The 12,555-nt window shown below is 43.6% G+C and overlaps 1 protein-coding gene across 4 annotated transcripts in view; it reads left to right on the plus strand.

Annotated features, from left to right (window-relative positions):
• The first annotated feature begins 2,832 nt into the window (after window positions 1-2,832).
• BOD1L1 (biorientation of chromosomes in cell division 1 like 1) overlaps window positions 2,833-12,555 on the plus strand; it is a 38,388-nt gene continuing 28,665 nt past the window's right edge. For 2 of the 4 annotated variants that reach the window (XR_007505717.1, XR_007505718.1), the window contains exons 1-9: window positions 2,833-3,340; window positions 3,859-3,983; window positions 5,334-5,524; window positions 6,779-7,402; window positions 7,887-8,036; window positions 9,414-9,583; window positions 10,670-10,793; window positions 11,151-11,295; window positions 11,973-12,048. Coding sequence is in view for 2 of the 4 variants with exons in the window: in XM_049797804.1 (XP_049653761.1) it covers window positions 3,128-3,340; window positions 3,859-3,983; window positions 5,334-5,524; window positions 6,779-7,402; window positions 7,887-8,036; window positions 9,414-9,583; window positions 10,670-10,793; window positions 11,151-11,295; window positions 11,973-12,048 (1,818 nt within the window). In the remaining 2 variants the exon portion in view is untranslated. The remainder of the gene's footprint in view (window positions 3,341-3,858; window positions 3,984-5,333; window positions 5,525-6,778; window positions 7,403-7,886; window positions 8,037-9,413; window positions 9,584-10,669; window positions 10,794-11,150; window positions 11,296-11,972; window positions 12,049-12,555) is intronic. The other 2 variants (XM_049797804.1, XM_049797814.1) reach the window with 2 other exon arrangements.

Genomic DNA, 12,555 nt, shown 5'->3' on the forward strand with positions numbered 1-12,555 from the left:
CATTTTACTAGCACTGGGTATCAGGCATCACTAAGTGACTACATCAAATGACAGTAAAAACTAAACTACAAAGACAAATTCCGAGTACAAAATAAACAACTACAAGTACTTAATAGTTCTGGAACAACTGAAACAATTACAATTAAATATGTAAGTTCAAATGAGAGCTCACTGAAAACAGCAAAAATTTAGGCTTAAAATTTAGTTTTACATTCATAATTCTCTGTATAGCTATACTGTAGTGCAATCAAAAAAATAATGTATCTTTTTATTAGCATACAAGACTTCATGTAACCACATCTCAGATAATGTAAGATGGCAAAGCATCCTTAAAACAAACAGACAACAAAGGGCTGATTTCGGTTTAATTCAAATTCATGTTTTATTTTCAGGAGGCTTCCAGTTTCCTTTACAGCATCTTCCCATAGGACACTGTACAGCTGGACACAGACAACAAAAAAGCCATTTTCAGCTAGCATTTAGGATAAAGATATTTTATTTGATAAATAAGATATCCAACGAGCCTGCAACACTCAATAAGTTGCATGAAACATGGGATGGTACATAATTCAGAGCACAAAACAATCTTTTACATTCAGATGTTGAATCAATTAGAGTATGGACTGCTTGTTGCAATAGTTTCAGACCACTGGGCATAACTGATTCCTGATAGCCCTTAAATTCCCAAATCTCATTAATGGATTCCTGCTCCCTACTATGTATCCTTCACAGTACATTCACTGACATAGTCTGAGACAAAGGCCACAGATATTCCAGGTTGTCCATGACATCTTGCGTGTGAATGGTATACCGTTCTGTGAGGCAGGTATCTCACCTGTGCTCTTAAAATAAAGAAGACATTTTTTTTATCATTTTCTGCACCAATGAGGGGGGGACACAAAACAAACAAACAAACAAACAAAAAAACGAAACCAAAACTGAAAACAAACCAACCCGCCAAAAAAAAAACACAAAACCCAAGCACAAACCAGGATGTTGCAGTGCCTTTTCCTAACACAAAATGCTGAAAATGTTAACTTCCCAGTAATGTCTGAAATTTCCATTTACTATCACAGTAAGTCACACACTATTTCTAAAATCAGTAGGTGCATTTACTAAAATGACACCCTTCAATTCTGCCCTTTTTTGCATACTGCTACATGATCTTTAGTCAGCAGTGAAGAAACTTTTCTTTATTGAGAAAAGATGTAACATAGTGAGTAGATCATGCATTTGGATATACCAGTAGGGGCTGTACCAGGCTGCAAGATGCCAAATCCCCACCCCTCTTAAACTTTGCTGCTTTAATCCTTTGAGATGTCCGTGTAGAAAATATGAAATTACACAAACAGAGGCCCGAATTTTTAAATTACTCAGGTATCCAGAGATAAAAATCTCACAATACTTTTAAATACTTGTCAGATTTGTTTCCTTCTGTGGAGTTCTAAATAGTTTAGGAGTACTTAGTTTACAGTAGGAAAACTAGGGGCAAGCTTTACACTTTTAACCTGCTTTTAAGTCTGCAATAACAATCCCGATACTCCTGCCTTTAAAAAACAAACTGATTCCTAATGGTTACTGCAGAGGGCGATTCCTATTGTAGCTGGACAAGATCTCCACTCATTAGGCCGCAAAATTTGTGTAACCAAAACACTGTTACTGCCAAGTCCCTTTTCCTGTAAGCCAGTCACTCTTCCTATTTTTAAGTACATTTTTACGCTTCCTTTCATCCTTACCCCTCCTGGTGAGGACAGGAGCTCAGCTACCTAGGCAAGAAGAGACTGGAGAGCCAAACCGCAGGCAGTGAGACACGACTGTCCCTCCAGTTATTGTCTCAAGTATAATGAAATTAACTCGCGTGCTGCCTCTGGGGTCCTGTTTTAGTTGTAAGAGGTCAGCCTGGGAACTACCAGCCCGCAGCCTGCGCCAAATCCAACCTCGAAGACTGTGGAAACAGAAGATACTGAGAGGAGTGACGAGAGCCGTTAGGGCCACTGACAAGACTTCAGCCACAGCGCATTAAGCCGTTGTAACCGTAACACCGAGGTAAGAGAAAGGAAGGCGTAACAAAGCGGCAAACGAGAGACGGCCTGAAAACGTTTGCATTAAAAAAGCACGTGGGAACGCACCGAAACGTGAAGGAAACGTGCTTCGACTCGAGCATTTCGAACGCATCTGCCAGCTGCCTGACCCAGGCCCCTCACGGAAACGGGAGATACGGGATCCCACGTGAAGACCGAGGCCTCCCGTTATCCTTGGGGTGCGGGCGGCAGCGTCCCCTGAAGCACAGGCGGGAGGACCGGGGCGGGGAGGCGGGAAGTGTCCGCCAGCAGCCAGCAACGGCTCCCGGCCGCCCTGAGGGGACATCTTCCCCCGCGCCCCGCTGCCCCCCCCCCGCCAGCCCACCGCCGCCGGCTGACAGGCCGCGGCCTTGGCCCGACACCCGGCCCCGCCCCGCCGGGCCGAGGCCCCGCCCTCCCGCCGCAGCGCCCCGGCCCCACCCCGCGCCTCAGGGAGGAAGCGCGCGGCGCTGCCCCCACCATGATGGCGGCCAGCGCAGGAAGGGGCGGGGCGCGGGGCGGGGCGGAGCCGAGCCGCGGGGGCACCGCCGGGGAGGGCGGCAGCGGCGCGGCGCCGGGCGGCCGGGCGGCCGGGGCGCCGGGCGCCCCCGCGCTGCCCGCAGCGCCCAGCCGCGGCCGGCCGTCACGGAACGGCGCGGCGGGGCTGCCGCCGGCGAGGCGGGCGGGGGCTGAGGGGCCGCCCGGGCCGCCCCCCCTTTCCGCCGACTTCTCCCCCCCCCCCCCCCCCCGCGGCGCCGCCGGATCGGGGCCTCACTGGAGCGGGCCGCCGGCGGCTCCGCCCCCCTCCGCCTCCTTAAAGGGCCCGCGGCTCCTGCGCGCGGCGCCGCCAGTGCTCGCCTCGCGCCGATGGCGCCGCTCTCGGCGGCGGCGCCGTCGTCCCTGCTTCCCTTCTGGTCGCCCGCCGCTTCCTCCCTCCGTTCCCTTTCGCTTCCGGGGTCAGCGCCGCCGCGGCCGCCGCTCGGTAACAAGCCCCGTCCCGGGGTCCGGTCCGGCCGGGAGAAGCCGGCAGCCGCGCCCCGCGCAGGCCGCGCCGCCCCGCCGCCCCCATGGCCAGCAACCCCCAGCCGCAGCCCCCGCCGCCGCCGCCGCCGCCCCCGCCGCCGCCCCCTCAGCAGCCGCCGCCGCTGCCGGGGGCCGGGGCCGCCGTGGGGGGTGGCGCGGCCGAGCCCGAGCTGGTCTCCATGATCGTCAACCACCTCAAGAGCCAGGGCCTCTTCGACCAGTTCCGCCGCGACTGCCTGGCCGACGTGGACACCAAGGTGCGGGCGGCCGGCCGGCCGGCCGGCGCCTCGGGGGCGGGGGTGGTCCCGGCGCCCCGCCGGCGGCCGTCCCCGGGCCTCCGGCACGTCGCGGGCAGGCTGGGCCGGGCCGAGAGCGGCGGGGCCCGGCCCGGGGGTGGCGGCGGCGGCGGCTTGCGGGGCGGGGAGGGGGGGGCAGCGCGCCCCGCGCTCGGAGGCGGGCAGCGGCCCCGCGGGGCTCCGGCCCGGCCCGGCCCGCGGCCCCGGGGCTCCTCTCGGCGGGCGAGGCCGGAGCCCGTGTTGTCGGAGGGGAGCGTGGGCTGGCCGGCGGCACAGACGCGCCTGGTTTCGCGGGGCGTTTCTAGCCGTGCGGGCGCGCTTAGCACGCTGCCATCGCTGCGAGGCAGAGGGGGCGGCTGCGCCGTCAGTGGGCTGGGGGGGGCCGGCGGGGCTCCCGGCTCTTCCCGCCCGGCCGCCGGCAGGGTGACTGCTCATCAGAGCCCTCCTGTCCATCCTCCCTCTCTGTCGTTGCTTTCCAGCCTGCCTACCAGAATTTGAGACAGCGCGTTGACAACTTTGTTTCCAATCATTTGGCAACCCATACCTGGAGTCCTCATCTCAACAAGAACCAGCTGAGAAATAACATTAGGCAGCAGGTTCTCAAGTAAGTGACAGCTCTGGGGTTTCTCTGTTTGAACACGCTCGTGTACCGCAATGGGTGACGGGGGCTGTAGGTCAATTGTAAAGTGTCTGCTTTCTTCAAAGAAACTTCTGAAGACGCTTTTGCTTTTTTTTTTTTTTTTTAGCATTTAAAAAGTGGTGTCATTTCAGATAGCTCGCCATCAGCATTAGTCAGAATTAGACTGCAGATATTATTTTGTCTGATCCACGTTGATGCAGGGGTGGAAAGCTTGTTTCTGACTTGGGATGTAACGCCCTAGCTGAAGTCTGTCTTTACTGTTTCTTTTAAGGGAGATGTAAATAAAACTGCTCTTATCATCAAGTTTTGGGCTAAGGACAATTAAAAGGATTCAGCAAGCTAAGCTCTGCAGAGTACAAAGCCAAATTCACAAAACAAAACAACTGGATGTAAATCTAACTAGACAGAAAAGACTTTTTTCAGAACTGCTGTTACCTCAAAATGATGTCACGCACTTACCTGATGTTGCATTTTTTCATGAGGCTTCCTCTAGTTTTTCTTCTCAAAAGTTAGAGTCATAAGAAGCGTTAGGAAATTTCTTCAAAGTAGCATGAGTTTGTCACTAAACTGGGTCGAACAAGGGATTTGGGAACAAACTTACTCAGTTATGTGGTAGTGGTACCATTGATAACTTGTACTGAAGAGCTATTTTGTTTGGTGGGAGGGGAGCAGTTCTTGTTTGGGGGGGGTTTTTTTAGTTCTTCTTAAAGAGGGAATGAGGACAAGAGGCAGTACGTGTTCCACAAAAGATTACAGGGGTCTAGAGAGAACCCATAGACATAAAGCTCTCTATTGCCATTTATTTGATTCTACTGAATATTAAGGGTGTTCTCTAAAGCTGCAGAACTCTGAGGCGTCACACTGTACTGGGCAGAAAGTAACTTAGGGTGGTGATGTCTGGTCAAGTAGTCGTTTGTCCCTCACGCCATCTACAATTCATCTGTCTTGTGCCATGGGAATTGATAACATCAGGTTTCTTCTTAATTTTTTTCCACAAATGTCGCTTTTACAGATAGATAACATTTCTAGGCATAACCAGTAATGACATAACAACAGGCTGTTTGTTGTGTTAATTCCATGCAGTTGGATTGCTTTGTTTCTCTAGCAATTTTTTTCTTCGTTCATAAGGCATAGAGAGAGCTGTTGAAGTACAGGCAGCTGGCTAAATACATAGCTGCAGTGATGCTCAGAAAATGTTAATGCTTCATTGGAGGCTCTTAAGAGTGTTTTCGTCACATCTAAAGGAGCATATTTCATCAAGGTGTTCTTGAAAAGTCATTTTTCTTATTAAGTATTCATGTAACTCTGTTCCAGGTCTGGAATGTTGGAATCTGGAATTGACAGAATTATTTCTCAGGTTGTGGACCCAAAGATCAACCACACATTCAGACCTCAGGTGGAAAAAGCTGTCCATGAATTTTTAGCCACATTGAATCACAAAGAGGAGGCAGGCCCCAGTACAGCTCCAAGTGAGGAGAAAACAGATGCTTCTATTACAGTACAAGGTATTCTACCATTTCTCCGAGCAGTCTGTTAACAAAAATTTGTTTTTCAAGAGAGCAAAAATATTGACTAGGTTTGCTGCTAGCAGAAAACTGTTAGCATCAGTATTAACAAGCTGAGCTCCAGGCAGCGTGCCACAATACTTGTCTCTCACTGTATGTATAAAGGTAGAAGGCGAGAGAGACATCGCCATGTACCACCATGTCACTCTGTCACTCCTGCTTGAGATTACAAGGGATTGGTTTACTGTAGGGAAGAAAGTTGGTCTCGCGGTTTGGCCCTCTGAGTATTATAGGATCAGATAAGACACAACTGTAAGAGAAGAATGATTCAATTTTTATGTGCATTGGTAGATCGGAAAAAAACTACCTGTGAGACAGTTACCTGTCTTAATGCAGTTGCTGTGTGCCATAAAATTTGAATGGGTAAGGTCCTCTCAGGAGCTTAAGTTCTGCTGTAAATCAGCCAATCTTTAGTTTGCTTATAACCACAGCACTTTTTCTTTACGGTTTTCATTTATGTTGCCTGGTATCGACTTCTAAACTCTCCTGCAGGTAATTGTCCATTCTTTCCCTTCCTAAGAGACTCCATAGCAGTCCATCTATTTGTAACCAGACCCTTTATTTAAATCCTAGCCCTTTTCCTGTGAGGCCCACTTCCTTTAAAGTAAGTGGGTTAACAAGCCAGCTGCAGCTCTTAGTGCTAGTCCAGTTAACCCTTTCTCATCCATCTTCAGAGTTGGTTCTACAAGGATGGGAAAGTGATAAGGTATTTATGATGGTCCTGTTGTTATATAATCAATATGCTGAGTCCATTTTCCATGTCGTTTATGGAGATACCAGAAGTACGTAATACAGACGTTCTGCTGCAGTATTCTATATTGTGCTTCTCTAGAGTCATCATCATCCCACTTGGGATGGTGGTAAAGTTGAACAAGGATTGTGTTCAGAACATCCTTCCCATAGACAGCCTCTGCTTTCTTTACATGATCTCAGGAACAGCGGTATGTCGCAGACCAAAATGAATCTCCAGTAATAAGATCATAATTGCTGCAGGAATGCAACTTATTGTTCTTTTTTTTTTTTTTCCTTTTAAACCAAAATTTCTAAATGCAAAATTAGTCAAATCTTCTAGTTACTTTTACTTCTTTTAAATAAAGTAATTATTCTTTTTCCTTTCACTTGCTTAACATTCTATCTGAACGGTATTACGGAAACCAAGATGAACTAAAACTATTTTCTTTCTTACTATTCAAGGTGTCTCTGCTACAGCTCCTAGTGGCAATGTAGCTAGTGATGCAATGTCCATTTTAGAAACAATAACTTCTCTTAACCAAGAAGCAAGTGCTGCCAGGGCTTCAACAGAGAACTCAAATCCCAAAACCAACGACAAAGTTGCAAAAAGACTCTCATCTCAGCAGAGTGTGGATGGTAGCACTGATAGAGAGAGAAATGCAGAGGACTTGCCAGACAGAGAGAAAGCAATTTGTGATCCTTCTGGAGAAGGGGCTGAAACATTTGGAAAGTGTGAAGATTTAAATGAGCTTCCCTGCCAAAGTGAAGAAATTAAAAATTCAGCAAAGGATACTAATAATTTGACTTTTACAAATAAAGATACAAGTAAAGAAATTCAACAGGAAAATGAAGATCAAAAGAGTAAATTATTAGATAAATGTGACAAGAAACCAGACAGCAGTGAAAAAGGTGAAAGAAGAAAAGAAAAGAAGGAAAAACTTGACAAGAAGTCCGACCATTCAAAGAAAAGTGATGATACTGTGAAGTCAAAAGAAGAAAAGCAAGCAAGGGATTCAGAACCAGTGAAACAGTTAGTACCAGAAAAAAATAGCAATAAACATAAAACAACTGAAAGCACTAAAGAAGGTATGGTGTGGGCAATGCTCTTTCTTAAGATGTGGATATGGGTGGGGGGGTTTAAGTGTATTCAGGAGTTGAATCAGAAGTATATTTGGAATGTGGGTTCTCTGCTAGTTCTGGCACATTTGTCTAGCTAGCCACAGCTAGGTCTTGGTTCATCTCCATTAACTGAGGTACCCACATTAGGAATCAGATGAGCTTTGATTCCTGAAGTGTGTGATTGGTCATCTGCCTTACTCTGGCAAGTTCTCTCAATGATTCCAGTCTGCATTTAAAGTTTCTAGTTGTACCTCAGGGTGATTTTTGTTTTGAGTAAACCAGTTAGCCTAAGAGCATTTCATTAAGATGTTACTTTTTTTTTTTTTTTTTTTCCCTATTTCATGTTCTTAAGATAATTTTGTTTTCAGTGGCAAAATCACTGTTTTGGTAAGAAAAGTTTTTCAAACTGTGCTGCATTACAGCCCTTTCTTTCTCTTTTTCTCTTTGCAAGAAAATGTGTCAGTAGATTCAGATATGGATGCACTCAGTGACATCACTGTCAGCTCTGTCCATACCAGTGACCTTTCTTCCTTTGAAGAGGAGAGTGAAGAGGAGACTGTAATTTCTGACAGTACTGAAGAGGGGGAGATCACATCAGATGGTAAAAGAATTAGGTTGTTAAGTAGCAAGAAAGAATATGCAACACTTTTGTTGAGTGCATCATATCATAAATCTGAGGTTTTGCAGTATGTTTTATTGTACATATTTATGAGAAGGAACTCGAATATGGAATGGATAGTTTATGTGCAGTTATAAAAAAACAAGGATTGGACAAACTTTTGAGTATTTTTTTAATAGCTTGACATATTCTAAACATTGTAAATCTTATTTGTGCTACAGTATTCCATACGCGACAAAAACACTCAATAGTGATGGATATGTCGCTTTCCTGTGGGGTTTTTTCCTCTCCCTTCTGCCGTGAATTTGGTATAACATTGGAGTGCTTTGTTTGTGACCCCAGGGTAGTGGATGTAGCTGACTTTGCAGATCAGGTTGGTTTTAGAGCTTTAGGACTGCAGGAATTTCCAAATTCTACATGGCCACAGTGGAAGGAACAGGAATGGATCTAGCTTTAAGAGCTTGGAAACACCAAATCTTTTCACTGACTGGGTTACCTTTTTTTGTGTTCTCCTTGTCTAGAGCAGACCTCAGACTCTGATTTCTGTGGATATGGGGCTTTTGCAGTTAATAAGACTTTCCACTTCATAATACACAGTGCCTTAGTACGTGAATGACTTGTCTCTAGTGTGCTGTGAGCTTTTCTGCTCTAAGAATATTATTTAGAAGCACTGAATTACTTGCATATTCTCTGGCTTTGGTGTTACCTTTAAACAGGAGAGATGGCATTCGGTTATGACTAAATATTTGTGAAGTGAAAACAAGCCTTAAGTATATTTCAGGGATATAAATAATTCGTATGGTAGGGAGCAGAAGTGGTTTTGTTTATTTCTAATAATCCTGATAAAACTGAAATAGATTTATTTATTTTTACTTGAATAATACTTGCCTGAGTATAAACAACAATGCTTTGTGTATATATTTCAGTAAGCCTATCTAGTTATTACATACTCAAATATTGTACAAATTTTTTTGGTGTAGGGAAGAAGCTTAATTTAATATGTAGCAGAAATTATATTCTGACCTCTTGCACGGTGTTAACTACTAAATACTTTATGTAAAGAGGCAATGTGATTACAGGCAAGAGGGTAAGCCCAACTGTTGTATCCCAGTTTATCCTGGGGTTTGTATCTTACAGTTTTTTGGCTGAATGGTGTGCACAAACACATGAATATACCTTTCAGGTTTTCATAATCTAGTGATACTTTGATGTTAAAGGGTTTAATTTTTTTAACTGTCTATGTTTTTAGAATAAATAATTGCTAATACATTTTGAGTAGCTTTGCCTCATCAAAAGTTACATTGAAAGCACTGCCCTAATTTATCAATATATCTCTATGCTTCACCAAACTTTCTTCAGATGAAGAGGAAAAAAACAGTCAAAGTAAGACAAAGCCTCATGCTAATGAGCTGAGTGATGGGAAAGCCAAGCCTGTTCGTCATGCTTATGTTCGTAAGCCTTTCTTGTACTCCAAATACTTCAGCGATTCTGATGATGAACGAACTGTAGAACAGCGCCGTCAGTCCATTGTAAGTGTGAATTTTGTAACCACTCACATTCTGGCTCCTTAAACTTTTCAGCACAGAAATTCCACTTCTTCTTTGATGGTGGTTTGTGAGGGGGAGTCTTCTGTTTCATCTCACTTGCTTTCTTTTTTTTTTTCCTTTTGTGTTACAACTCCCCTCCTTCAGATTTCCACCAATATTGCATGATCTGCTCTCCAGCAAAGCGCTCTGGTTATAGCTTGAAGGCTTCTCGTGGTGAAAGCAACAACACACTTTTCTGTCATCCCATCCCCCCCCCCCCGCTCTAAAGTGAACAGTCTTTTGGTGTTGGCAGAGGATTTACTTATTAAATGTCTTCACAGAATCACAGCAACAGGTGGATTCTTTCTCAACTGAGTGATTCGATAGGGAGTGTAAGAACTGCTGCACATACGAAAAAACTTGTCTTCGATAGATTTAATGCATATAATGACAATTTGGGTGGAAAAAGTAGCCCATATCTACCTGCAGCCTGCCTTCAGTGGGACTTTGTGTAGTTTGGGCTTGTGTTGACTACTGCAGGCTACTTAGTTACATCATCTGTTTACAAATGTAGTTCTTGCTGTCCATGAAATCAGTAGTCTGTAGCATGTCTGCAGCCATTGAGAGTGAAAAGAGAGGTTTAAGCATGTTCATTGTGTTCTGTGGAAGAAGGACCAGCACACAGAAGAGGGAGCAGCAGTTCTTTTAGATCTCTTTCCTTTGGTGAAATATAGGGTAGGGGTTATAGTTACATGTATTTTATATATATTTAATATATATATACTATGTATGTATTTTATATATATAAATAAAATTAAAAATAAGATATATTCTTTGAGAAGGTCTTATAGCCTCAATCCGTGGTGTTAAGCAGCAATGAAACTGGAATTCAGCTAGTTTCACTTCACAGAAGTATTAGAGGACTCCATTAACTTTCATGTAATAATTTCTAAGGACTGTTTTGGTTTTTTAGTTTGCCTCAAGCTACAATGTTCTGTTTTCTGTGGGGTTTAGACATATATTTGTAGTCAAAGAATACTCTTTGACCTAATGATAAATTAATTCTTTTCCTTGTTTTTGTATGTCCAGGCCAAAGAAAAAGAAGAGAGACTCCTAAGAAGACAAATTAACAGAGAGAGACTTGAAGAAAAACGTAAACAGAAGGCTGCAGAAAAAACAAAATCCCTGAAAACTGGAAATCAAAATGCTAAAGGTATGAGAAGTATAACATTAGCCCCGGCCACCCTGCTCTTGCTCACTCTGGAAAAAAGCATTCAGCTTAAAATATTGGTAATAGGTCTGTAGTCATTTCCCTTAAAACCCTGACGTTTCAACAGTGATCTAATGGAAAAATGTGTAATACAAATTATTAATACAAAGTTCTATATCTTCAGTCTTTCATATATCCTTTCATACATCATTACGTTGCTTAAATGCAATGAATACCCATATACACTAGTATTCTCTGCTACATGTTAGTACACTCTGTACTGCTTTTCAGTCATGTTTATAGCTGAAACAGTAATATAATGACTTGCTTATGTATTTCACCATTTGTGTATTGTTTTAGGAAAAAGTGGCTTGAACTTAGAAGAACCTTCATCAAGAAGTCTTGAGTCAAAAGCTACTGGTACCAGCATTAAGGATGTGCTTAAAGAACAGAAATTTTTAGAAAAAAAAGTAGCTTTGAGTAGAAAAAGAAAAAGAGATTCAAGGTATTCATGTATTTGCTCAAAAGGAATTAAGTTTTTGAATACTCATTTTTTACAAATTTAAAACATTCTCTTCAACTTCGCAGTTAGCCTTACCCATTTTAACAACTTTCTCTTAAAATATTCACATAATTTTGTTACTGATAAGCATGAAGTTCAAGCAGAAAATCAAATTATAGCTGCTTAAATATATTGCAGCTCACACTGCAGTAGTGGCCTCTATGTGGCTTTTCCTGCACAGAATGGTAATAAAGGAATGAGAAGGGAGAGCTTTCAGATGTTTGTGCATCTAATATGTCAGTCAGCTTGGCTTAGTCTTTAAATTGATGTTTTACATAGCTGTGTACACATGTACGTATCTGTCTACATACTGGTATGTATGGCACAAGGAGATCTTGTCCATTTTACAGGGACAACTGTGGTACTAATACTGTCATACTAATATTCTCTGCTTTAAATTACTGATGTCCAGAGGATATCTTTGAAGCTGGTACACATAATTTTTCAAGACAAAAAAGCTTGGACAAATTGGCTAGTTAAAAGTTGTGTGATCACGTTCTATTTCAGTATTTTTAGTGTGCATTTCTCTCTCTCTCCTTCAGCTTTAAAAGCAGAAAGTTCACAAACTAATGTTAGGCTGATGATTTTCCTTTTTTTAATTGTCCAAATACCTGTTTCAGGCATGCCGAAGATGGCTGCAAAAAGAAATACGAGCCATCTGAAGAAGATCCTAAAGAAATGCAGAAGACAAATGAGGTATGTGTCTCTTAAACATAAACCTTATGATCTTCCTTTTTAATTAAAACAGCACTTGTTCATTTGTCCATACCAAACTGCATAATATTGCATTCGTTCTCATGAATTAGTCCTTTCCTGCTAGAGTTCTTTCAGTTGCATTAGTGATCTGACATTGGTGTAGTAATGTTTTCTGAATTCCAGTAGCCACCAGAATATACAGTCTATGTATTTAGTGCTGGTGCATGTTGTAGTAGAACATGAGATATAGTTTAAGCCCTGTTCTGTGAAGCATGTTGGGTTTTTAAAAAGAGCAAAGTGTGTCTTGCACACAAAGACTTGAGGATCTTGATCTATTTAAACTTCTCACTGGGAAGTTAAGGGAAGACTGAATGTAGTCCAAACACTAAAGGGAAGAGAATTTTTATGGTGGGCGTTTTTACCAGCAACATTATTAACACAAAAAAAAGTGATAGTTGGAAGTTCAAATGGAATCTAGATTTATCTTTTGTGGGGTTTGGGGTGTTG

The sequence above is a fragment of the Accipiter gentilis genome, chromosome 3, assembly GCF_929443795.1.
Source record: "Accipiter gentilis chromosome 3, bAccGen1.1, whole genome shotgun sequence".
NCBI lineage: Eukaryota > Metazoa > Chordata > Aves > Accipitriformes > Accipitridae > Astur > Astur gentilis.